Source organism: Beta vulgaris, chromosome 4 (assembly GCF_026745355.1).
Source record: "Beta vulgaris subsp. vulgaris cultivar EL10 chromosome 4, EL10.2, whole genome shotgun sequence".
NCBI classification, from domain to species: domain Eukaryota; kingdom Viridiplantae; phylum Streptophyta; class Magnoliopsida; order Caryophyllales; family Amaranthaceae; genus Beta; species Beta vulgaris.
In genome coordinates, this window is record NC_079205.1 from 6,338,777 (window position 1) to 6,362,356 (window position 23,580).

The 23,580-nt window shown below is 35.8% G+C and overlaps 1 protein-coding gene across 1 annotated transcript; it reads left to right on the forward strand.

The window, feature by feature from the left end:
- The first annotated feature begins 1,731 nt into the window (after positions 1 to 1,731).
- On the forward strand, positions 1,732 to 23,402 carry LOC104907152 (uncharacterized). The gene is made up of 3 exons (XM_057393932.1): positions 1,732 to 2,377; positions 13,363 to 13,794; positions 22,825 to 23,402. Exons 1-3 carry the CDS (start codon positions 1,732 to 1,734, stop codon positions 23,394 to 23,396), a joined length of 1,650 nt encoding a protein of 549 aa, XP_057249915.1. The 3' UTR covers positions 23,397 to 23,402.
- Positions 23,403 to 23,580: the final 178 nt, after the last annotated feature.

The window sequence follows — 23,580 nt, forward strand, 5'->3', positions numbered from 1 at the left end:
CATATATGACTTGAATTTTAGCGAAGACGAAGAAGGAGAGAGATTCAAATCTCTCTATCCGAACGAGAGAATCCGAGCCTGACATAGAGTGATGGGCCCGGGTGCCGCTACAGCCCGGGCGGCGCTACAGCCCGGGCGGAAAACACAACTCTCACATTCTGCCTCGAAGGCAAATTCATATTGAAGAACCTGCATCGGGAGGGCAAGTGTTGTGCCCGGGCGACTGTCTAGCCCAGGCAGACAGTTTGCGTAGTTTCGCCTTTTTTGCGATTTTTGGATTTTTTCGAATTTCTTTGATTTGGGTTTTGGATCGTTTTGTAAACTATAGGAGGTCATATATAAGGCATCCTAAAGTCATTTAGAACCCTAAGTTTCAAATGAGCCATAAAATATAACTCTTTCTCCTCCTCCTCTCTCCTCTCTCCTCTTCTCCATCGCAATTCCTCTATTAGAAAGGCCAAAGAAAACTGCAAGGTTCTTGTTTGTGGATGTAGGTCAAGGTTGACCGAACTACGTTAAATTTTTGTCGCTCTTTATCGCTTATTTTTCTCATTTAAAGTTTACAACATTGCATTTATTGTTAAACTTGAAGTTAACTAGCAAACCCTAAATTTTAGAAATTACATTTATTGCAAACATAATTAGCATAAATTGACATAAGAACAAAGAAAGTTTTGAAATAGCATACCTCCACCAACGCATAAAATCCTTCATAAGTTCACCCTCGAAATATGAATGTTCACTTTTTGAGATTGAGGACTAAGGAGAATACCGTACGAGATATAGTAGTGTAAGAATAGTGCTTTGAATGGTGCCTTAGCTTGAAGGTGTTTGGTAGAATGCGTGAAGAAGGAATGACATAAGGCTGACTTTGAATGCACATATATCTCAATATATAAATGGTTTTGATGTGATTCAAATTGGAGGTGATAGCTTGTTCCAAGATCTTTCCAACGATAGGTCATATGCCCAATTCTGCTGAGAAACGAGAAAGTTATGATCGTTTTACGAAGAGCTGATGAGAGCTGACCGCGACTCGCGGCCAATTCCTCGACTCGCGGTTGTGTGGATAGATTGCGACTCGTGTTTTCATTAATTGTTATTAGACGGGTTAAATTTCCGATTTACCCTTAGGTCGTTTATGCGACTAAGATAGTCTATATATAACATCTGTAACTCTGTATTCCTTAGGTCATCATCATCAATAAAATATTATCTCTCTGCCGTGGACATAGCCAAATTGGTGAACCACGTAATTCTGGTGTCTGTTTTTATCACTTTTGAATTCGTTATTTGTTTCCCTCTCACATCCGTTATAACAAGTAGCTATACAACGTAAATATCAACTTAAGAATATCGAAGACTAAGCTCTCAAAAGTGGGATGGATATTGACATAGTCAATGCCTATCTTTAACACCTTCTACTATATTAAAAAAAGAGAGAGGGGAAATATGTTAGTTTGGGACTTTTTTCCCAGATCCGATGATTATTTTAAGAAGAAGACCAGCTGTGTGTAGAGTATTATATTATATATATAAACTAGTGGACGAGCAACGACAAAATTAAATTGTCACATACTCATCATCTCAGGGAGCTGCTAATAATTCATTATTCACTAGTAAACTCACAACTCGCAAGACTAAGATGCTAATTGCTATGTAGTCCCCTCAAAAAACGAAGCAAAAAAAAAAAAAAAAAAAAGTAAGAAGCTGCTAATAATTTCCGCGGAAATGGATTCAAATCTCTACAAAGCTGCAGCAACAGGAAATATAGACTTGCTTAAGGAAGCGCTTCCTAGTCTGAATACCGCACGGATAGATGATCAATTTATCTCCTCCGAAGGAAAGGATAATATTATCCATCTTGCTGCTAAAAATGGCCATCAAGACTTCATCTTTGAAGTTATAGAGAAAATACAGCTGCCCATCTCTCTGAAAAGAGCACTCATCTGTCATAAAAATAGGGTTAAATGGAACCCACTTCACCGAGCTGCATGGGAAGGCCATTTCCAAATTGTCAGAATCTTAATCGAATCTTACCATAAATTATCAAGTGAACCAGAAATAAGATTGAGAGTTGAAGATGCTCAATTGGATGATAATAATCAGATTCAGCCGCCATGGTTAGCGACAACTACTAATCGAAGTACTCCTCTGAATTTGGCTATGCAGAACGGACATGAAGAAGTTGCACTTTATATTTTATCACAAGATCTAGAAAAATTCTGTAACATGGTGGACTCTAGAAAAAGCCCACTTTACCAAGCTGTGACAAAAGGGATGGAACGAGTTGCGCTACAAATATTGACATCAGATTGCTCTTACAGTCTTGGTAGTCGAGACCTCACACTTCTCCATGACTCATACCGAATCACAGGTGAGTCTCTACACAAACGTTTTTAGCCTCAAACAACAAAACTATATGAGCTAGAATCCTCGAGGATCAAAAGGTTGGTCTACAGGGTCAGCATCCTCAGCGGGCCCAACTTCATTTAAAATTACTTGCTCAACTTTTAATAAATTTCACCAGTTTCTAGTAGGCAATAGTAGATGAACCGAGGAACTCGTAAATGCAATTCCCAGTTCTCAATTCTCATGGTAGAAAAAGAAGCAAATTGTAAGATTTCGGTATCCACTCCAATTCCCAAATGTCAGTAGTACATGCAAGGATATGAGGAGAAAATAGAGCTGATCATTTTGTACCGGTCCATTTTGGGCAGAATTTTTCGGCCCGCAATTGGGTCTGGCCCGTAGTTTTTTGGCTTTGGGCAGGCCAAAAACGACTTTTTAGTCTATTTTTTGGCCCGGCCCGATTTTGTCCCATAAAGCGCGCTAATTTTGACTCGAAATAACGGGCTTTGGGCACAAAAATTCTGCCCGAATTTTGAATGGACAATTTTTTTTCGCCGCGGCCTGGCCTGAACCATGATCACCTCTAGGAGAAACAAAACTATCATCATTTTATTGACTTCTTTATCTCTCCTCTTTCAAGCTAGTCGTTCAACTATTGAGGATTGTTAAATATCGCCCCCAAATTATTTAAAATTACCCCAACTCCCCTCTAAAAGTACTATTATACCCTTATGCTAATTTTTTGATTCTTACTCCAATTTAACTCCTCTAATTCATATTCTCTCTCATTTTCGCCATTACTGTCGATCAACACCGACGAGCACAAAATTCCGACCAGCACAAAATTTCGACATGCTAATTATTTTCTAACGAATTTCATGAAATAATGTATGGCCTAAACATTATATCCATGGACACAACGTCTGGCCTGGACATTGCATACATGGACACAACGTCCAAGCCAGACGTTACTTCCAGGACACACGTTGTGTCCATGGACGCAACTTTCAGTACACACCTTGTGTCCATGGACACAACATCTGGCTTTGATGTTGCGTCCATGGACACAACATCCAGGACACACGTTAGCCCATGAAATTCGTTTAAAAAAATTACCTTGCCGAAAAAAAATTACATCGTTGGAAAACATTGTTGTCGTCGTCGTTGGATGATCGTTGGTGGATTAGAGCTAGTGATTGGTGGTTAGTGATTTTAGGTGATGGTAGGAGAGAATTGTAAAACAACCAAGGATATAATAGTACATTTACTTAATAATTAGGGCGATTTGAAGTAATTATAAGGCGATGAATAGAAGTTCAACTACTTTTCCTTGCAAATTCATTGTCAAACTTTTTTACCCATAAAGTATTAATCGGTGAAGTAGTTTTTAATTATTCAACAAAAAACAGCAAATTTCCATCATTGTTTTGGGAAGATGTGATCAGCTTATCGTTTCAAAAATATCCACATTGGAGATAGCTATAAATGTTTCTAAATCTCATGGCTTTTTATTCTAATTTTGTTTTATATTATAACCGTTTAAATTTGTTTGTAACTTATGCTATTATATGTTTATAATAGAAAAGAAACTCATCATATTTTTTAATCACGGGTTTTGATTAAGTTGAAATGTAGTAGAGAAAATGATCAAAAGGAAATAGAACTCGTATAAAGAACCTATTGTTTAGCGCCCGTAATATAGTTTCACTCCGGGCGGCGAAAATACCCGAGCCAACACTGTAAAAAATATCCCAAATTCTTCTCTGTTCTTGAAGTAAATTAAGTATATCTCTATTATATAAGGGAAGGAGAGAGCAATGGTGTCCTCTTTTGAAATGTCTATTTTACCCCCCTTCTCATTCTAAATCACAAATTCACTTACAAATCAAAGGGGGGCTTCAAATAAAAATACCAAAAATTTAATTATAACAATCACTCACAAGTCAACTAAAATCATAAAATTGCATAATTTACGTTATGCAAATTACTAAAATGAGGAAACTTTACAAAAACTTAAAAATTCACTTACAAACTACAACATATGAAAAAATTATCTTGAAATCAAAGTGTGTACTTTCTTTACAATTTATGAAGTGTTGTACTTAATTCAAAAATAAACTAAGAAATTATAATATTAGAAATCATAAATAAATTCAATAAAATTTCTATTTTGTTCATATAATTTAACTTTGAGAAGTATAAAAAAAAAAAAAAGAATGGTGAGAGATTTAAGTGACAGAAACTAAACCAATCAAATTTTGCAACTAAAAGCAATTATACTTCGTTTGTCTAATGTTCAAATTTTGACATTTATGTCAAAAAAAATCGAGTTTCTTTTTCGAAAAAAATTCAAAAAAAAATTCTAGTATATATATAAGTCAAGGGAGGAGGTGTGGTGTCTTCTTTTGAAGTGACTAAAATACCCTTTAATAATTAAAAATAATATTTTTCTTTTTATAAAAAATGAGAATCGATAAAACTTGTCATATGAATGGAATATGCAATACCATTAATAAATTGACACATTAGATTGACACAATCAATTCACGAAATCAATTAGAATCTTCAACCAAAAATAGTTAGCAAAATATCGTGATAAAATAATATTTCATATTTACAAAGTTCAAACAATATGGTTTATTAATATCTATAATTGTTAAAGAACCAAACTAAAGTTGCTGAAAACAAAATTATTAAATCATCGACCAATTTTTACAACGACGGTATTGAATAGTTAATAATCATTCACCTTTAATGTAAAAAGATAATAGCATCTTCAAAAGAACCTCAATAATTTACATCACTATCAAAATAATTTTAGATAAAAATACATGTCTATTTGTATATAACTACATAAGATTGTCGACGCAAGCATCGCGTGCATATGCAACTAGTATATATATAAGGTAAGGGAGGAGGTGTTGATGACTCTTTTGAAGTGACTACAATAACCTCTAATATTTTAAAACAATGTTTTTCTTTTTATAAAAAAATGCAAAATGAGAATCAATGAAACTTGCCATATGAGTAGGTCAAAAATGGAATATGTAATAACATTAATAACTTGACAAACTATATTGACACAATCAATTAACGAAATCAATTAGAATCTTCAACCAAAAAAAGTTAGCAATACATCGTGATAACATAATATTTCAAATTTACAAATTTCAAACAATATGGTTTTTTAACATTTATAATTGTTAAAGAACTTTACTAAAGTCGCTGAAAAGAAAATTATTAAATCATCGACCAAATTTTACAGTGACAGTATTGAACAGTTAAAAATCATTCACCTCTAATTTAAAAGAACCTCAATAATTTACATCACTATAAAAATAATTTTGAATAAAAAAACATGTCCATTTGTATATAACTACATTAAATTGTCGACGCACGCATCGCGTGCATATGCAACTAGTATATATATATATATATATATATATATATTATATATATATATATATATATATATATTATATATATATATATATATAATAATATATATATATATATATGAGCTGGAATCCAAAATTGACCCAACGTAGTTAACTTGTAAATTTTTTGCCAAACCAACCTATTTCAGGTAGATTTGTTAGGTTTAATATTTAGATTATTTAAATACTTTTTTTCTTTCTTTATACATCATTTTGACTTTCTACACTATTAATGTAGTAGCTTTGCCTTTATAAAATTGGCTCAACACCTTGAATTATAGCACGAGTGGACCAACCACCCCCAACTAAAACTTATAGCTAGAACACTCCCAAAGTACGGACCTCGGTGCACTCCGTATTATAAATGAGCTGGATGATCGAAATTCTCACCGGTTATGGGCGATTCTTAATTTTATATTATTATTTTCCATTCCTGTCCTTTCCTTATTTTTTTTCTTTTTTTACCCATTCTTAATTTCTCTCTCCTCTCCCCCAATTGATTCTAAAGAAGACATAACTTTCCTTTCCGTCTTTGTTTTCGTGTCTCCTTCATCTTAAGCCGGAGTTGCTCTTTGCGTATCGTCACCTCAATCTCTTCTTCCTAATTAACTCATCACCAACCTATACTAATTGAGCTAAAAACCATGTATTTCATTTCTCACAAATTTCTTTAGGAAACAAATTTCCTAAACCCTAAACCCCAAACCCTTCCCATTCTCTCTTGTGTGCAACTCTCTCTCTCTTCTGAGTTGTTTCGTTCATCGGAGTTGTTGTCCTTGTCGGAAGTGTCTTGGTCGTGTGGGGTTGCCTTTGTGCTGTTGATTTTGCTGTCGCCCTTCAAGTGAGTCACCAACGTTGCCACTTTACTTTCTCGCTCTCCTCTACGTGCATTGTTGTCTGTGTGCTGATGGTGGTTGTTGGCGGTGCTGCCGCCCTTATCTTCGTTGTGCTTTTTTTGGTTTAAGTGAAAAGATTAGGGTAAAATATACAAGGGGGGATGGAAAATAATGAAAAAATTAAGAATCTCCCGTTACTAGTGAGAATTTTGACCCCCTACCTAATTTATGGTACAGACTGCACCAAAGTTCGTACTTTGGGGAATTTTGGCTATAAGTCTTAGTCAGGGGAGTCCACGCCGTTATAGTTCAGGGTGTTGAGGCTAATTTTTTCCTATAAAATCTGACTGATATATGAAAACATAAATGTTAGCAATTATAATATTGTTGAAATTATCACAATATACATAATTTTGAAATATTAACTTTTAAAATTTTCACGGTTGTGCACTGGCAAGCATGAAATTTCATATGATATAATAAAAATAAAATATACCAAGAGTATACTAGTAGTGACAAAAGGACAAACCACCAACTGAACTCAAAATAAGAAAGTTTTAATTTCTGAACAACAATTCGTTTAAATAAGTTGGTAATAAACGAAGTCACAAGCATTCATTTTCGATTTTAATTAGACCACACCTCCAAGCACTCCTACCCGAAGTCATCAAAACCAATGGTCGTGATTGACAATTGACATTTCTTTAAGGTGAGATGAATATCCCTTGCACAAATAAGAGTGAAGTTAGATATCCCACTTTGCAATAGGCAGGAATTGAACCCTTGTTATAAGGGTGGATGGAAGCAGAGCCTCCAATTAGAGATGCCAACATGTAGGATCTGGACCAACTCATGTAGGATCTAGATCTAGATCTGTTTTTCAGGCATGGATCCAGTGCCTAGCCGGATCTACTGGGTAATAAATTTGAGGATGTAGATCCAGATCCTACTGATCTGGGTTCAAAACGGATCCAAAATGAATCCTTACCCGTTTTATTCAAACGATCCTAATTTTCACTACAAATAAATATTTTATGGGGAATTTCTATTGGTCATCCCTAGTTTTTGGCTTTTTTCATTGGTAACACTAATTTTTTTTTAATCCTATTGGTCACCCTCAATAATCACATAAATGTCATAAAATGACATTATGAAGCAATAAAATGTTAGTTACCGTTAAGTGTTGAAAATTTTCGTTGAAAATTAATGGCACGCAAACCAACATGCTTAGAAAGGTTTTACAACACGCAAAAGAAGATATTTATAGTCCTTTTTTCTATCAAGTTCAACCTAAAATTTGAGTCATTAGGACCAAAGGACCTCCCAAACCTTAACCGAGCAATCTAATGGGCATCAAAACTAAGGCACGCCAATCTAGACATTTCCCTGAAATGGAAATTGAGGTATATCATATCGTTTTTTTGCAAATTTCGACGTTAAGTTTAACCCTTAAGGACCAAGATGAACACAAAACCTTAACGGAACCTTTTTCAAGCACGAAAATCGAGGAGAGAAATGGGCACACAAATCAAGACATCAACTCTAACGAAAAGTTAACAGAGCTAACATTTTTAATGATTAAAATGTCACATTTAACGAAAAGCTAACCATTTGTTGTGTTTTAATGGTGTTTAATTACGGCTAACGACTCAAATAGGTTTTAACTATGATTTAGTAACAGAATTAGGGGTTAATAATATAAAAAAAGTTGATAACCGTTAATCAGTAAGGGTACATGGTGAATTATCAAGAAATTGAGGGGTATACGGTGAATTTTGAAAACATCAAAGGTATATGGTGAATAAAAAAATTTATCGGGGATATATGGTGAAAAATCCGTAAAATTAAATAGAAGTGTGTAATGACTTGAGCATCGGGTTTGAGGGTTTGAAGTGTTACCTCTTAATTTAAATATATATATTTTTAAAGGAAAAAGTTGAAGAGGGGTTAGATTTATCTAAAAATGGTGGAAATAGTGCAAGAAGGGGGGGTGAAGGGAAAATGGTTGAAATTACTATGGAAGATGTGCAACCTCAAATTGATTACTGGGGTGCTGCTGTGATTTGTTATGTTTTGGGAATCAAACCTCCTTTTAGGAATTTCGATGGTTTTATTAGGAGGGTTTGCAGGACATTTGGTGTTCAGAAGATAGTAAATGCTTGAAAATGGAATTTACATGGTTAAATTTAGATCTCATGAGGATAGAAAACTAGTCATAACTAATTAAACATTAGACTTTTGATTTGGATGTGAGTGTAGAAGATGTGAGAATAGTGCCAACATGGATTCGTTTTACTGGATTTCTTTGAAATGTTGGGGACAAAGCACCTTGAATAGACTTGCTAGCCTCATTGGTACACCTCTGAGAACATATAAAGCGACTGCACAGAAGGATATGCTAGCTTATGCTAGGGTCCTTGTGGAGATTGAGATTGATTAATTATTCCCTAAGGAGATTTTTTTTACTAATGAAAAGGGGAAAGTTCAACATCAAAAGGTTGTGCATGAGTGCAAACATATTATGTGCACTGATTGTAAGGGTGTGGGGCATAATACTGAGTAATGTAGACAAAAGAGGTTCAAATTAGCAAAAAGCAAAATTTAACCTAAACAAAAGGTGGGTGGCCAAACAGACGGCTACTGTGAAGCTACCTCCTAAGCCATTTGGAACCTTGCCTAACTTACCTCCTATTATTGAGAATAGTGAGGAGAATGAAGCAGCCGAGATTCAGGAGATTGTGCAGAATGTAGTGAAAGTGAGTTCTAGTAAGAAGCAGCAGATTGCTGAGGGAAGTGAGGTGCAAGTTTTAGAGGCAGAACAACCTCGCAGCAGAATGTGGGTGATCATGTCAGTTTGGTGGTTCAAGTAGAAGGGGAAAGTAATAGTAGGAAGGGTGAGAAGGTAATTCAAGATCCTAATGGATAGTTCAGGGTTCTGAAATGTGAGAGGACTTAACAGTCCTAATAAACATGGGAATCTGAGATGTTTGTTGAATCAACATTCCCTGGGCTTGTTTGATGTTTTGGAAACTAGAGTTAGAGCTAGTAATTTTCCTAAATTTTTTCCTAAGGTTTATGCTTCTTGGAGTGTTCAAAAATTATCAATCTCATATAGGAGGGAGAATTTGGCTTATTTGGATTCCTTTTTAGTTTGATTTGGATATAATTGAACTCAATGATTAGTTTATTCACTGTAAAGCTTTTCATAAAGCTTCCAATGAATCTTTCTTCCTCACTATGGTGTATGGTGCTAGTGTGGCTAGTGATAGGAAGGAATATGAAAGGGGTCGTTGATAAGTAAAAGTTGTGTTTCTATTGCTTGGATTATTGGTGGAGATTTCAATAATGTATTGAATGTCAATGAGAGAATAGGTTCTTCTATTCCTATTGAAGAAGTTATGGAGTTCAGGGAGTGTTTGAGAGCTTGCTTTCTTCATGAAACTGTGACTAGTGGTCCTTTTTTTTTTACTTGGTCGAATAAGGAGGGCTTGGACAGTTTTTTTAAAAAAAATTGATCGAGTCTTTGTCAATGAAGAGTGTGAAGAGGTGTTTCTTAGAGCCAGTTATAATTTTATGCCTGAGAGTATCTCTAACCATAGCCCATGTGTGGTGAAGCTTGATAGTCATGTTATTACAATACCTAAATCTTTTAGGTTTTTTAATATGTGGACTCTTGATTATGAATTTAATAATATTGTTGCTAGAAGGTGGCATCATCATGTGAGTGGTGTCGAAATGTTTAGAATGGTGAGTAAACTTAAAGGTTCAAAAATACCTTGAAAGGAGTTGAACAAGTCCAGATTTCCTAATATTGAACAAGAGGTTGATGCGACTTCTAAGAAACTTAGGGAGTTACAAGTGTAAATGGGTGCTAATCCTCAGAATAGTGATCTTCATATGTAGGATAAATAATAATGCACACAGGAGTATGAGAGGTTGAATGTTGCCAGGATGAGTTTTTTTGAAGCAGAAGGTAAATTAGGAATGGTTAAAAGGGTCGAGGGTGATGCAAATACTTCCTACTTTCATGCTTGCCTTAGGAAATGAAGGAACTATAATCACATTTATAGACTTAAGAATATAAATGGTGATTAGGTTGAATTTCAACAAGAGTTAAAAGAGGCCTTTCTCAATTGTATGAAGGGTTACTTGAGTCCAGCAATGCAAATAGAAAGGCATTAAGTTTGACTATGTTGTGTATGAATTTCATTGGTGATTATGTTAAACAAGATCTTTTTGATATCGAGGATGAGAAATCTCCAGGGCTAGATGGGTATACTAGTTGTTTTTTTTAAGAAGGCTTGGAGTATTATAGGCCCTGCAGTGATTGAGGCAGTGCTGGAATTTTTTTCACACAGAGAGATTACTTAAGAAAATCAATGCTACTATTCTTTTCTTAATTCCTATGTGTGATGAACCTACTGATGTAACCCAATATTGAGTCATTGCTTGTTGCAATGTGGTTTATAAAATCATCTCTAAGATGATTTGTCTAGGCTGAAACAACTACTTCATGTGCTGATCAGTCCAGTTCAGAGTGCCTTTGTGGAGAGTAGGATCATGTTACACAATATTTTTCTGTGTCAAGATATTATGAAGCATAATAGTAGAAGAAATTAGCCTCCTAAGTGCACAGTTAAGGTTGACTTGAGGAAAGCATATGCTTCCATACATTGGAATTTCATAAAGGAGATGCTGGTTTGTTTAAAGCTCCCAAGTAAATTTATTGACTGGATCATGATGTGCATCACTACACCCACTTATTCTTTATGTTTTAATGGAGGTACTTGTGGTTTTTTCAAAGGTAAAAAAGGATTGAGACAGAGGGACCCCATGTCGCCTTTACTTTTTGTTATTTTAATTTTATTGAATATTTCACTCAATTGATACAAAAAAAGGGGGGAAACGAAGGACTTCAAGTTTCATCATAAGTGTGGGGGCTTGTCTTTGAATCATCTTATCTTTGCAGATGACTTGATGCTCTTCTGTAAAGGTGATGTTTAATCAATCTTGCTATTAAGAAGAACTTTGAAAACTTTTGCTCTGGCATCAAGTTTAGAAGCTAGTCCAAATAAAACTGCACTGTATTTTGGAATTGTCAATGAGGATATGCAGGCTAGTATCATCCAAGTAACTGGATCCCAAAAAGGTGAATTCCTTTTTAGGTATTTGGGTGTTCCTATCACTTGTAGAAGGCTTACTAAGTGTGATTGTGATGTTTTAGTTGATAAAATGATGAAGAGAATCACTTATTGGAGCTCTAGATCGATACCTTTCATATGCGGCTAGAGATGCAATTGTGAACTTAGTTCTTATGACCCTTCATACTTATTGGGCCTAGATTTTCTTACTTCCGAAGAGTATGTTAAATATTATCACTCAGATTTGTCGTGCATATTTATGCGAAGGCAATGTTTACTTGAACAAAGCCACACCTATTGCTTGGACTTGGTTTTGTTTACCCAGGAAGAATGGTGGGTTGGGTATCAGAGATTGCATAATTTGGAACGTTGCTGTTGTGGGGAAATTGGTATGGCAGGTGGCCCAAAAGGAAGATGTGTTGTGGATCAAATAGGTCCATGACATTTATATTAGGGAGGAGAATTGATGGGAGAACAAAGCTCCTAGTTCTACAAGCTGGATTTGGAAAGGTATTTGTATAGTGAAGGATACTTTGAAGCCTTTTTACAATGTGAATAGCAATCAACGGATAGATGTTTCTTAAGCTTTCTCTATTAAGGAAGACTATAAATGGATTAAGGGTCAATTTGATAGAGTCGGTGACACTTTTGTGGTATGGAATTCCTTGAATGTGTATAAACATTCCTTTATTTCTTGGTTAGTGGCTTTAGGCAGAGTCAAAACAAGGGAGAGGTTGGTGGCAGTAGAAATTTGCCAGGAGAGTCAGTGTATGCTTTGTGACTAGGGCCAAGACAGATGCTTGCATGTATTTTCCAGGAGCCCTTTTAGAAAAAGTGTGTGCACTTAAGTTACGCAATAATGGTTATTAGAGCAAGTTTAAGTGTGTGCATTTATTTTTCAGGAGCCCTTTTATTGCTCAAATCGATGTTCTTATTAGAGCAAATGCTCATGTGTAAAAGCTTGACTATAGAAACTAGATAGGTAGTGCTTGTTTAGCTTGTGTGGTTGTATCCTCACTTTGGTGCAGTGAAAGTAGATTATAATTGTTGTTGGGTCGCGCTTTCATGATTTTGGTAACATATCTTCTTACATTGTACCAAAAAAGCAAAAGCTAATAAGCGCTTCTAAAACGTTAGATAAGATAACTAAAAATGAAAATATTAAATAATTTTAAATATTAATTATACTGATTGATTGATGGTGCTTTTGAAATTCATTCCAAGATTTATACTATTTTAAAATAACTTATTCATCAAAATAACTAGAATCAAATAGACAAACCTTTATTCTTATTTCTACCATGTTTGACAATTGACATGTCTACTAATGCTACATGATGGAGCATGTCTGATGTCTGTTTATGAATATCGTGGTTCGATAATTGTATTAATGATTTGACTCCGATTTATGTATTTGTGGTTTTCTAGAACAAGTTGGTATACTACTTCTTCATAAATATCCACAACTTTTCGAAGCACGAGATTCTTGGGGAGATTCTTTCCTTCATCACTGGGCGCGTAACGGTGAAAAAGCACTAGAATCGCTAAAATGTTTTCTAGCTTTAGAGGGCAACATTTTATTAACTTGGAGTGCAGAATTTAAGAATTTATTCTGCCACAAAAACATTATTAGGGGAGATAACCCTCTACATTGTGCTGCTGCTATTCGTGGAAATGTGGAAGTGGTAAAACTCCTGATGGATGCTTGCTTGCAGTTATTTGTATCAAATGGAGAGCAACCAGACAACTTGCCATGGTTACATGGAAATTCAAAAGGGCAAACGCCACTATATGTGGCATTAGATTATGACAAGGAAGATGTCGCAACTTATTTGCTTGACGCGGATTTCAGATTGGCCTTCATATCGGATTCTGATGGCAAGGGCCCACTCTTTCTAGCCGTGGAACGCCGACTCGATGAGGCTGTTGGGCATATGGTGGGTTTGAGAACACTCTTATCAGAGTCAGCGTCACCGCTTTATGGTCTTAAAAGACAAAGCATTTTTCATATTATCTCCGAATGGCCAGGTAAATAACTACACGTGTACTTTATGAACGTTTATCGTTTTAAATAAGTCAACTTTTACGCAGTCCTTCTATTTTAAGTCTACATTTTAATTACCGTTCATTGAGTTAGGCTTATATGTCTATTTTCTTCTATTGAATTTTAACCTGTTTGTGACTTGATTATAGGTTACTTATGATATGTGTTTCAATGTCTCTTCTTCTAAAATATGCAAGGGAGGCGAGGGTGGGGGTGTGATATTTGTAACACGTATCATAAGTAACCTACTAAATAAGTTACAAACAGGTTAAAACTCAATAAAAAAAAACAGACACACAAGCCTAATTCAATCAAGAATAATAAAAAAAATAGACTTAAAATGAGAAGAACAAAGGTTAACTTATTTAAAATAATTTTTCCTATCATATATTCATATGCACTCATATTACAGTTTATTTACGTAGTTGCTTGGCCTTTTGTTTAGGAAGTGTTAATAGTAATAGATATTTTCTATACATAATGCTCCAAATCATATGGTGGTATTATGTTCATAATTTAGCATATTACTTTACTTTCTGATGCCTGGTGTTATTTTAATTATTTAAAGACATCAAATGTCCTTATGTCTCCATTAAACTAGTTGTTTCAGCCTTGGTCATGGATTGTGTTTATGTCTAGCAAGTCCTCATTCCATTATATTTTTTCCCTACCAGAATTTCTATTTATATATTTTATAACTTGAAAAATAATGACATATTGGCAGTGAAAAGTTCCTTTGTGAGAAATTTCTAAAGTATCTCCTTGTACTTTTTGAAACATTTTAAATATCATCAAATTGTACTTTTTAACATAGTTCTCTATTCTTAAAACTAACTTTTGTTGTCTAAAAAAACATAGAACCACTTTAATCTCCTTGAGCAAATCAGTATATTACAATTTACAAATATGTTTGTTCATTTTCTCACACTAAACCATTTCAAGACACAATTAAAGTGAAAGTATCGGAACCAAAATTTTGTTAGTCAATTCACTCAAACTTATTGGCAATTTTTTTGGAAAAAAAGTTAAAAGGATATAGTATTTAAGGTTGGAATTTGTTGCAAATAAGAGTTGTACGTTGGTGGTAATATCATGACATTTCAAATAATAGGTCATGGGTTCAAAACCTCTTATAGAATTTTTCGAAACACTCAAAAGAGATATCTCATTTTCACTAATGAAATAACACCAAGTTACGATATGAAATAGGATGACATGTGACAGCCTGCAACTCTTCTCCACACATTTTAGTGATATAAATAGACATAGATGATATATTTTTCCTATCAACATAAGGTGCAATTTCTTCATCTTGAAAATTTGAAAATGTTGAAAACACATCTTAGTCATATATAATGATTGGGATGAGATTATGCCATGTATATCATTTTATAAATGTTTGTTATCGGTTTTTCATATTTGTTATTGATTATGCATAATGCTATAAATTTATGTATATTTAAGTTCGTTTAGTAGGACATTTTCAGTGAATAGGTTATCAGTTTATGGGACTTTTTTTATAGTAAGAAAAACAACATTATGAGATCCTCCTCTCGAGTAGAACTCCTAATATATCAGTTACAAGGATATATATATAAGAAAGTGAAGAATCATTACAAGGAGTAACATTAGAGAAGAAGAAACTAGGTAACCAACATTAGCTATCCAATCAGTCGCTCTATTATCTGCACAAAAAATATGATTGAGCTGCCAGATACCTTTGATTGTGTTTATGGCTAGAAGATTGTCCCCTTCATATATAATTGTTCCTAATATTTAGTTGTGTGGCGAGGATTAGGCCTTGGTGAAGAGTCGTTGTTTCAGCTACAAAAGCTAAGGTCGAATCAATGTTGAAAGTTGTGGCTTGGAAGAGGTCGCTAAGGTGATCACGAATGGTAACACCCGTTGCTGCTGATGGATCTTTGACGAAGCCATTAGAATTTATTTTTAGGGAGTTGATTGGAGACGGCTCGCAAGCAACTGGGGCAATGGGTGGATGGGGCAAATAGAGGGGGTTGTGACTGTTGTGCGAGTGCACCATTCTTGATGAGCAAAACGGGCACGATAATACTCTATGGGTGTTCCTGTTTTCGTTATTAAAAATAATGTCGTTTATTTCTTTCTAAATACTCCAAAATAGGAATAAATAGTTTGGATTATTCTTTTTATACTTCATGTTGTCGAGGAACTCTAATAGAGGTATAGTAGGGATTTTATTGTTTAACAAGTTTTATGGTGGGTGGGAGGTCCCACAACAATCTTTCATTGTGGGCAAGAGAGGGAAATATGATCCATTGTCCCAGTGTAGTTTTTGCATAGAGCACATGGGTCTATTGGGATAATTTGTCTCATAGGAAAATTTGGAGTTTTGGATGCATATCTTAGTCTTGTGCAATGACTCTTCTCCAAATATCTTAATCTTGGTTTTTTGGAGTGTATTAAAAAAAGACTTGTTGAAGAGGTATTCCTCCTTTATGAGCTTAGCCTAAAAACTTGTGGAGTGAGAAAACAAGTGCCACCCTACCTCCTTTTTGGCACTCATACCTCCTTTTTTCTCTTTCCTCTAAATCTACCTCTTCGATTGTTTCTCATCTCCAAATATTTCTCTCTCCCTCATGGTTTCTTTGTCATTGTGGCCGACAAAAATAACGAACTATAAATATGATTTAAGAAAGCTGGACTTGATCAATGGCAAAAACAAATATTACATCAATTGTGGACTTAGTTTCACATTTGAAATCAATATTGCAGTTCTGAAATGACCAAAACTTATGCTCATTTGAGAAAATGGTGAAAAAGTATACTCGTTTGGGTAAAAGTTTTCCTCATTCTCTCATATGAGTAAAATCAAATATTGGAGCTTCAAATTTCACCAATGGTGGAATTAATTTCAGATTTGGGAATCAACATTAGAATTTCTAAAAGTCTTCAAGGGCGGAATTAATGATCGATAATGCAATAGATGATTTAAGAATCAACACCTATTTTTAGATTTTAGTTACCTTCAAAACTTTGATACAATCTATTGACCCTAGGGATGAAGGTGCCAATAAGAACCTTCAAAACTTTGAAGAGGATCAACTTGTGCCATCAGGTCAACTACATCAAGCTAATCTCGAACCCGTATGTACGTAATATATCACTCTAGTTGCTTCTCAGCTTCAGCTGACCCTTCAGCGTAGTAGATGAAGATGTTGGCCAACCTGTAACAAGGGCGCCGCTACCAAACCCCAACGAGCAGGTCGTTGTTCTAGTGGTCTCCCATCGGGAAGAAAACATCTCACGTTTCCTGCATGGCCAGCCTAGCCAGCAAAGGTCTAGAACAAGGGAAGACATCCAACATGATTAGTAGAGATCCATACACGAGGGAGATGGGCGTTACCCACCCAAGGATAAGTCCCCTCGGAAGAGGGTCGAGGAAGCTACCCTCGAGTAGGCCTGTCAATCAGGTCGGGTTGGGTCGGGTTCGTGTTCGGGTCAAGTAAAATCAGGTTAAGAACCCCTAACCTGAACCTGATCTGTTTTATATTTTCGGGTCAACTTTACCAACCCTAACCTGATCTAAAATTATCGGGTCAACCTGACCTGATCTGTTTGACCTGAATTGTTTTAAAACGGGTTGTAAGTGGGTCAACCTGAACCTGTTTGACCCGATTTTTTCAGGTTGACCCAACCCATATAACCTGATTTTTTTTTACCTTCAAAACAATTGCATAGTTCAATGAAATTTCAACAAACTTAGCTAACCAAGTTCATACTTGGCAATAACACATATATAATACTAAATACAAAGTACCAAATTCATACTTAAAAATATTACAAATCAAATCCTTAATGTTTTAGACTAAGACAACCACAAGTTCACAAATAAAATCTTCTCCTCTCCCTCTGATGAGAACTCAATTTGCTCCTTGAAGCTGTAAACCAAAGTAAACAAATAAATAAAGGGTAAGAAAAGATAGGAAAACAGAAAAATAAAAAAAAAATAAAACGTTTAACAAATAAGAAAACAGGAGCATAAAAAAAACAGAACATTTAACATAGAAGAAAAAACGAAATAAAATGGCAGTAAAATAGCAAAAAAACGAAATGAAATAGAAGAAAAAAAAAACGAAAAAAATTGCATAAAAAAACGAAATGAAATATCAGAAAAAACAAAACGAAATAAAATAAAATGGCAGAAAAAAATAAAATAAAATAGCATAAAAAAACGAAATCAAATAGCAGGAAAAAAAAAGAAAAAAAAAACAGCATAAAAAACGAAATGAAAAGGCAGAAAGGAAAATGAAATAAAATAGCATAAAAAAATGAAATAAAATAGCATAAAAAAGAAATGAAATAGAAGAAATAAAACGAAATAAAATAGCATAAAAACCGAAATAAAATAATACCAGAAGAAACAAAACGGAATAAAATAAAATGGCAGAAAAAAAATAAAACAGCATAAAAAAAACGAAATGAAAAAAAACGAAAAAAATAGCATAAAAAATAGCAGAAAAATAGCAGAAAAAACAGAAGATTAAAAATTAACAAAAAAATTACCTGAATGTTGAAGAAATAAAGAAGACCCACAAAGAAGATGAAGAAGATCAACGAAGAAGACGGAGAAGAACTCCAGTGAGCGCCGCCGCCGACAGCAAAGAAGAAAGAGAGAGAGAGAGAGTGAGAGAGAGAGAGTGAGAGAAATTTAGGGTTAGGAATGAGAGAGTGAGAGAGTGACTGGATGAGGGGGTGGAAAACTAGAAATATATTAGGGTTAGCAACTTAGCGCGTTCTTTTCTTTTCCTTTTGGGCTGATATCACTTCTTTTCTTTTTGGGCCCAAAATCTTTGGGTTGCACAAATTTATTTTAGTTCAATTATTCGGGTTAGGTTATACAGGTTGACCCGACCTGATTTTGACCCATTTACAAATCAGGTTAAGCGGGTCATTTTCAGGTCAGAAAATTCGACCTGAACCTAACCCATTTAACTTTCAGGTCGGGTTCAGGTCGACCCATTTCACTAATCGGGTTGAAAATCTCAACCCAAACCCGCTAATTTCTGGTCGGGTTCGGGTCGGGTTGTCAGGTTGGGTCGACTTTTGCCAGGCCTACCCTCGAGTTCACCAAGGTGGAATGGGGGAACAAAGACTGAAGACGTTTGACACTTTCTTAATAAGAAGCGATGAGAGAAGGGCAGGATGCCCGATACATACTCGACAAGAAAGAAGATCCGCAAAAGAGGAACGACGACTCGGCACAGTCCCTTATTCCTCCTCGGATCAACAATGGTGCTCTCAAGTTCATGATCCCGTTCAGCCAACCTATTTTGAAAGCCCTCTCCCGAAAAAAAAATGCCTACCTTTGAACCATTTGCGGGCCTAACCGACCCGGAAAACCACATGGCAACATACAAGGCTTAGATGAGTGTTGAGACCAGCTGCGAAGCCACTTGGTACCGCTACTTTCCTACCACACTAAAGGGGTTGGCGTTGAATTGGTTCCAAAAACTACCGGCCGAAATCATTTCTGATTTCTCCAAGCTGGAAGACCTGTTCGTCCACCAGTTTATTACAAATCAGATGGCGGTCAGTTAAGAGAAGAACGAAAGCCTAGCCGACAACATCAAACGGCTCAATGACAAATCACTGAAGGTCTCATATTTACAAGATGTTGTACCATTTGTCACTTTGATGTCGGGGCTTTCCCTGGTCGGTTAAGATGATCCTTGACCGAGAACGAAGTCAAAACCTTCTCAGGGGTAATGAGCCAGGCTCAAAGATTCTTCCAAGCGTCAGATCAGACAAAAACCCTAAACAATATGAACTCCCTTAGCCAGCCAAGGACGATGAAGAAGTGGTCATCGACAAAGAGCTCGGCTGGACATTAAGGGTAGGCAAAAGGATGGACCCCAAAGTAAGTGAAGAGATCATCCAAGTGCTCACCGAGATGTCTTTGCCTATGAAGCCTCAGAGATGCCCGGGCTAGACCCCAAAATCATGTACCATGAACTTAACATCAAAGAAGGGTTTCGACAAATCAGCTAGTAGTTAAGACACCGAGGTCTCGGATGCAACGCCGCAGCTGTGACCGAGGTTAAAAATTGTTTGACCCAGGCTTCATAAAAGAATGTCAGTTCTCGAAATCGTTGGTAAGGTTGTGTTGGGCAAGAAATCAAGCGGCATATGACAGATGTACGTAGACTTCGCAGGTCTGAACAAGGCCTGTTCAAAATATAACCATCCCCTACCCAGAATCGATAGGATGGTCGATTCAACTACTGGGCATGCCCTCTTAAGCTTCATGGATGCAAATGTCGGATACCATCAAATTCCAATGGCGGAGCACGATCGGGTCCATACCACCTTCGTCACCAACCATGGGGTGTATTGTTACAAAATGATGCCATTCGGACTTAAGAATGCCGAGACTACATATCCAGCAAAAGTGAACAAGATCTTCAACGACCAGCTTGATCGAAACATTGAAGTATATGTTAACGACACGATCATCAAAAGAAAATCCCATGATGGCCACCACCTAGCTCCCCAGACCCCGGCCCACCCCAGCCCCCTCCCCAATCCCTGCGCCGCCCGCAGCCATTGCTCCCCCACCCCTCCCCAACCATTGCGCCCCCATTTGATTTCGGAACAATCCCTTCCACCCACCCCCCCGTAGCTGCCCACCCCCTTCAATTTCACTCGTACAATACTTCAGGGCCCACTCACCACCACCACGATATGTCGATTAGTCGTTAACGAAAATCGACGGGTTTTGGACTGTTCCACTTCCACGAAAATCGATATGGGTGGAGAGGGGTGCGTAATCGAGTGGGGGGGTCGCGAAAATCGATATGGGTGGAGAGGGGTGCGTAATCGAGTGGGGGTCGCGGGGGTGGGGGAGTGGGGGCTACGGGGGATGGAGGTGGTGGGATGGTGGGGGCGGGTGATTAGGGTTAGAAGGTTTAGGGTTAGGGTTAGGGTTAGAGGTAGGATTAGGGGTTAATTAAATTGAAAACATAAATTAGGATTAATGACTAACGACGATTAATGTTGTTAGTCATTAAGGGAATTTGGGTATATTATCGTGAAAATGAGGGGTACCCGTGTATTTTCAAAAGTGCGAAGGTGCCTCGTGAATTTTCTGAAAACTTGCGGTTACTTGGTGAAAAAAACCGATATTTTTTTAAGGTAAGATGAACATCCCTTGTACAAGTGGTGAGGAGAAATTCGAGAACCCGCTTTGCAAGGGATAAGAATCGAACCCTTGTCACAAGGTAAAGGAGGGTCTCCAACCAACTAAGCCGACCTTGATCCATTAACTGCTCCATAATAGTGGACTCACGTACACTGAGACTTTTAGCTTATAAAGGTATTTGAGCTTATTCTATCTTGGCTATGCTGAAATAATACTACTTACCTTTGGAATATACAAAGTTACCCAAATAAGTAAAAATTACCATTAAAATAAGGGCTTTTCTAACCTATGCACCTAGTGCAAAGGTTAAGCCTTATCTATTCAATAAATTAATTAACTAAAAATATAATATCCTTCCTACAATTATGCTAAATATATATAAATTACAATTTTGATTTGATTAAAAGAAAACATAAAATATACATTAATAAGGAAACTAACTATTAAGCATAATTATAGGGAAGATATAGTATTTTAGTTAATCAATTTGTTTAATAATAGATAAGGCTTAACCTTTGCACTAGGTGCATAGGTTAGAAAAACCCTTAAAATAATTATAGTTACCTAAATATAACCAAAGTTGCATTTTAATATTAAAATTTGTGAATTAATGATTAGAAAGTTAAACATAAAATACTATAATAAAGACAAATATAATAGTTTATCATTAGAGATGTCAGGAAAAATAATAGAAAAAAAATATAGAGAACACGACAAAATAAGAAAGCACTTGCGAATGTCACCACCTAACCCCGATACATACATCATTTTATTTTTTAAATTCTGTTTTGGGGTTCTCTTTTCGGGATTCTCGTGATAATAAGAATTTCTTCAGATCGCCTTTGCATAGAATCACTCACCCAGAGGTCCACCATACATCATTTTATGACTATCTACCACACCAGAAAACTTTGTAGTTGTACACCCTCCATTTTTTTTTGTATTGCTACATTTTTCTTAAATGGTTATTTCTTTTTGATTGCTACATTGTTTAATCTTTCCTTATTTGAGATATTTGGCAGACAAAAAGTAATATTATTATTTGTTTTTCTCTGTTTCCACCAAAAAGTACTATTTTTTTCACTTTTTCCCATTATCTTACACTAAATGGGTCAAAAAGTACCCTTCAAAAAGTTTAAAAGTGACATTCCATAAACTCGTGTGCATAACACAAAGTAGGAATTAAAAAGAAACAGAGGGAGTATGATAGTATATCAGATGTGTGGGGTCCAACGTTCGTCGTTCTCACGTTTCAGCAAATCAATGCTACAAGTACCTCATATAATTATCCCATCCAATGTTATTAATTAAAATTTTGATCCGAACCTTATGATCCTACGATTCTATGATCCGGAATTACCTTTTCAACCCGGATTCTACGTAGAATCTTAATTTGATAGGATCTTTCGATCATATATATCCAACTACCAAAATTCACATGGTAGGATCATAACACGATTCCACAATCCTATAATTGTACGATGCGACTCTATATAAAATAATTACAAATATTATCTTTCTCCTATTAAATTTTGGTCATTGTTACTTGAATCTTAGAGTATTAAACTACTATCACCATTCAGGAATGACGAATGTCATTATTGATGTGTGGAAAGTTTTAACATGAGTCTTCTTACAACATAGCATAATTATGACTAATTTAATTTACCCTATGTTGTATTCATGATCCTACGATCCAATCCTGTCGATTTGATCCTACCCACCCTTACTATTCATAAAATAATGTGATCCCATCCCATGAATTCATCAAAGACTAAATCTTGAAATTATTTTTCTCATTAATTAACTTTAGAGTCCTTCTGTTTCATACTACCAGGTCCTTTTGAAATTTTGATTGACTTCCCTTATGATAAAAATTTAATGAACATGGAGGATATCAACGGGAAGAAACCTCTTGATTATGCAGCAGCAAAAGGTAACGTAGATCTCATCAGTTGGATCTTAAAGTCGTTTGATATGAGGAATAATGCCCCCTATGCTTGGATTGAGGCCTGCAAAAGTGGCCATATGGATGCTTTTCTCGTGCTCATGAACAGCTGTTATGATTTTGGAAAGCTTTGTGTTGAACAAAAAAATACACCACTACACCACATGAGATTACAAACTAGAGAGCAATACCAGACATTACTTGACATTCCACTGATCGGGCAGCTTAAGAATTTACGAGATTCAGATGATGCAACGCCATTGCATAGAGCCATTGAACGAGCAGACATCGTCTTCGTTGAACTGTTGCTAGGGGCTCCTGATATTGATTGGGATACAAAGGACAAGAATGGTGAAACGGCCATGAATTTGCTGGCAAAGCGACGTGATGAACTCCCTGATTGGGTAAGTATTAAATCTTCAACGATGAATTTTTGCATGTACAGATTTGATGAGTTATGAGGTTTAGGTTGAGAACATACTATCAAAATGCTTCTTTTTGTAAAATGAAAACAGGTTTTGCATGTACATAATTGATGGGTTTGAGAATATACTAGCAAAATGTGAGAAAAAAAAATCTAAGAGTTTGTTGGTTATATGTTTTATGTCGTTTCAATTTTCTATGCATTTTCAGGTCTAAACAAAG

Coding starts and splice junctions, on each gene's coding strand:
- LOC104907152 (XM_057393932.1), top strand. CDS start 1,732: ATGGATTCAAATCTCTACAAAGCTGCAGCAACAGGAAATATAGACTTG. Junction 2,378..13,362: donor TGACTCATACCGAATCACAG/GTGAGTCTCTAC, acceptor CTTGGAGTGCAG/AATTTAAGAATTTATTCTGC. Junction 13,795..22,824: donor TATTATCTCCGAATGGCCAG/GTAAATAACTAC, acceptor TCATACTACCAG/GTCCTTTTGAAATTTTGATT.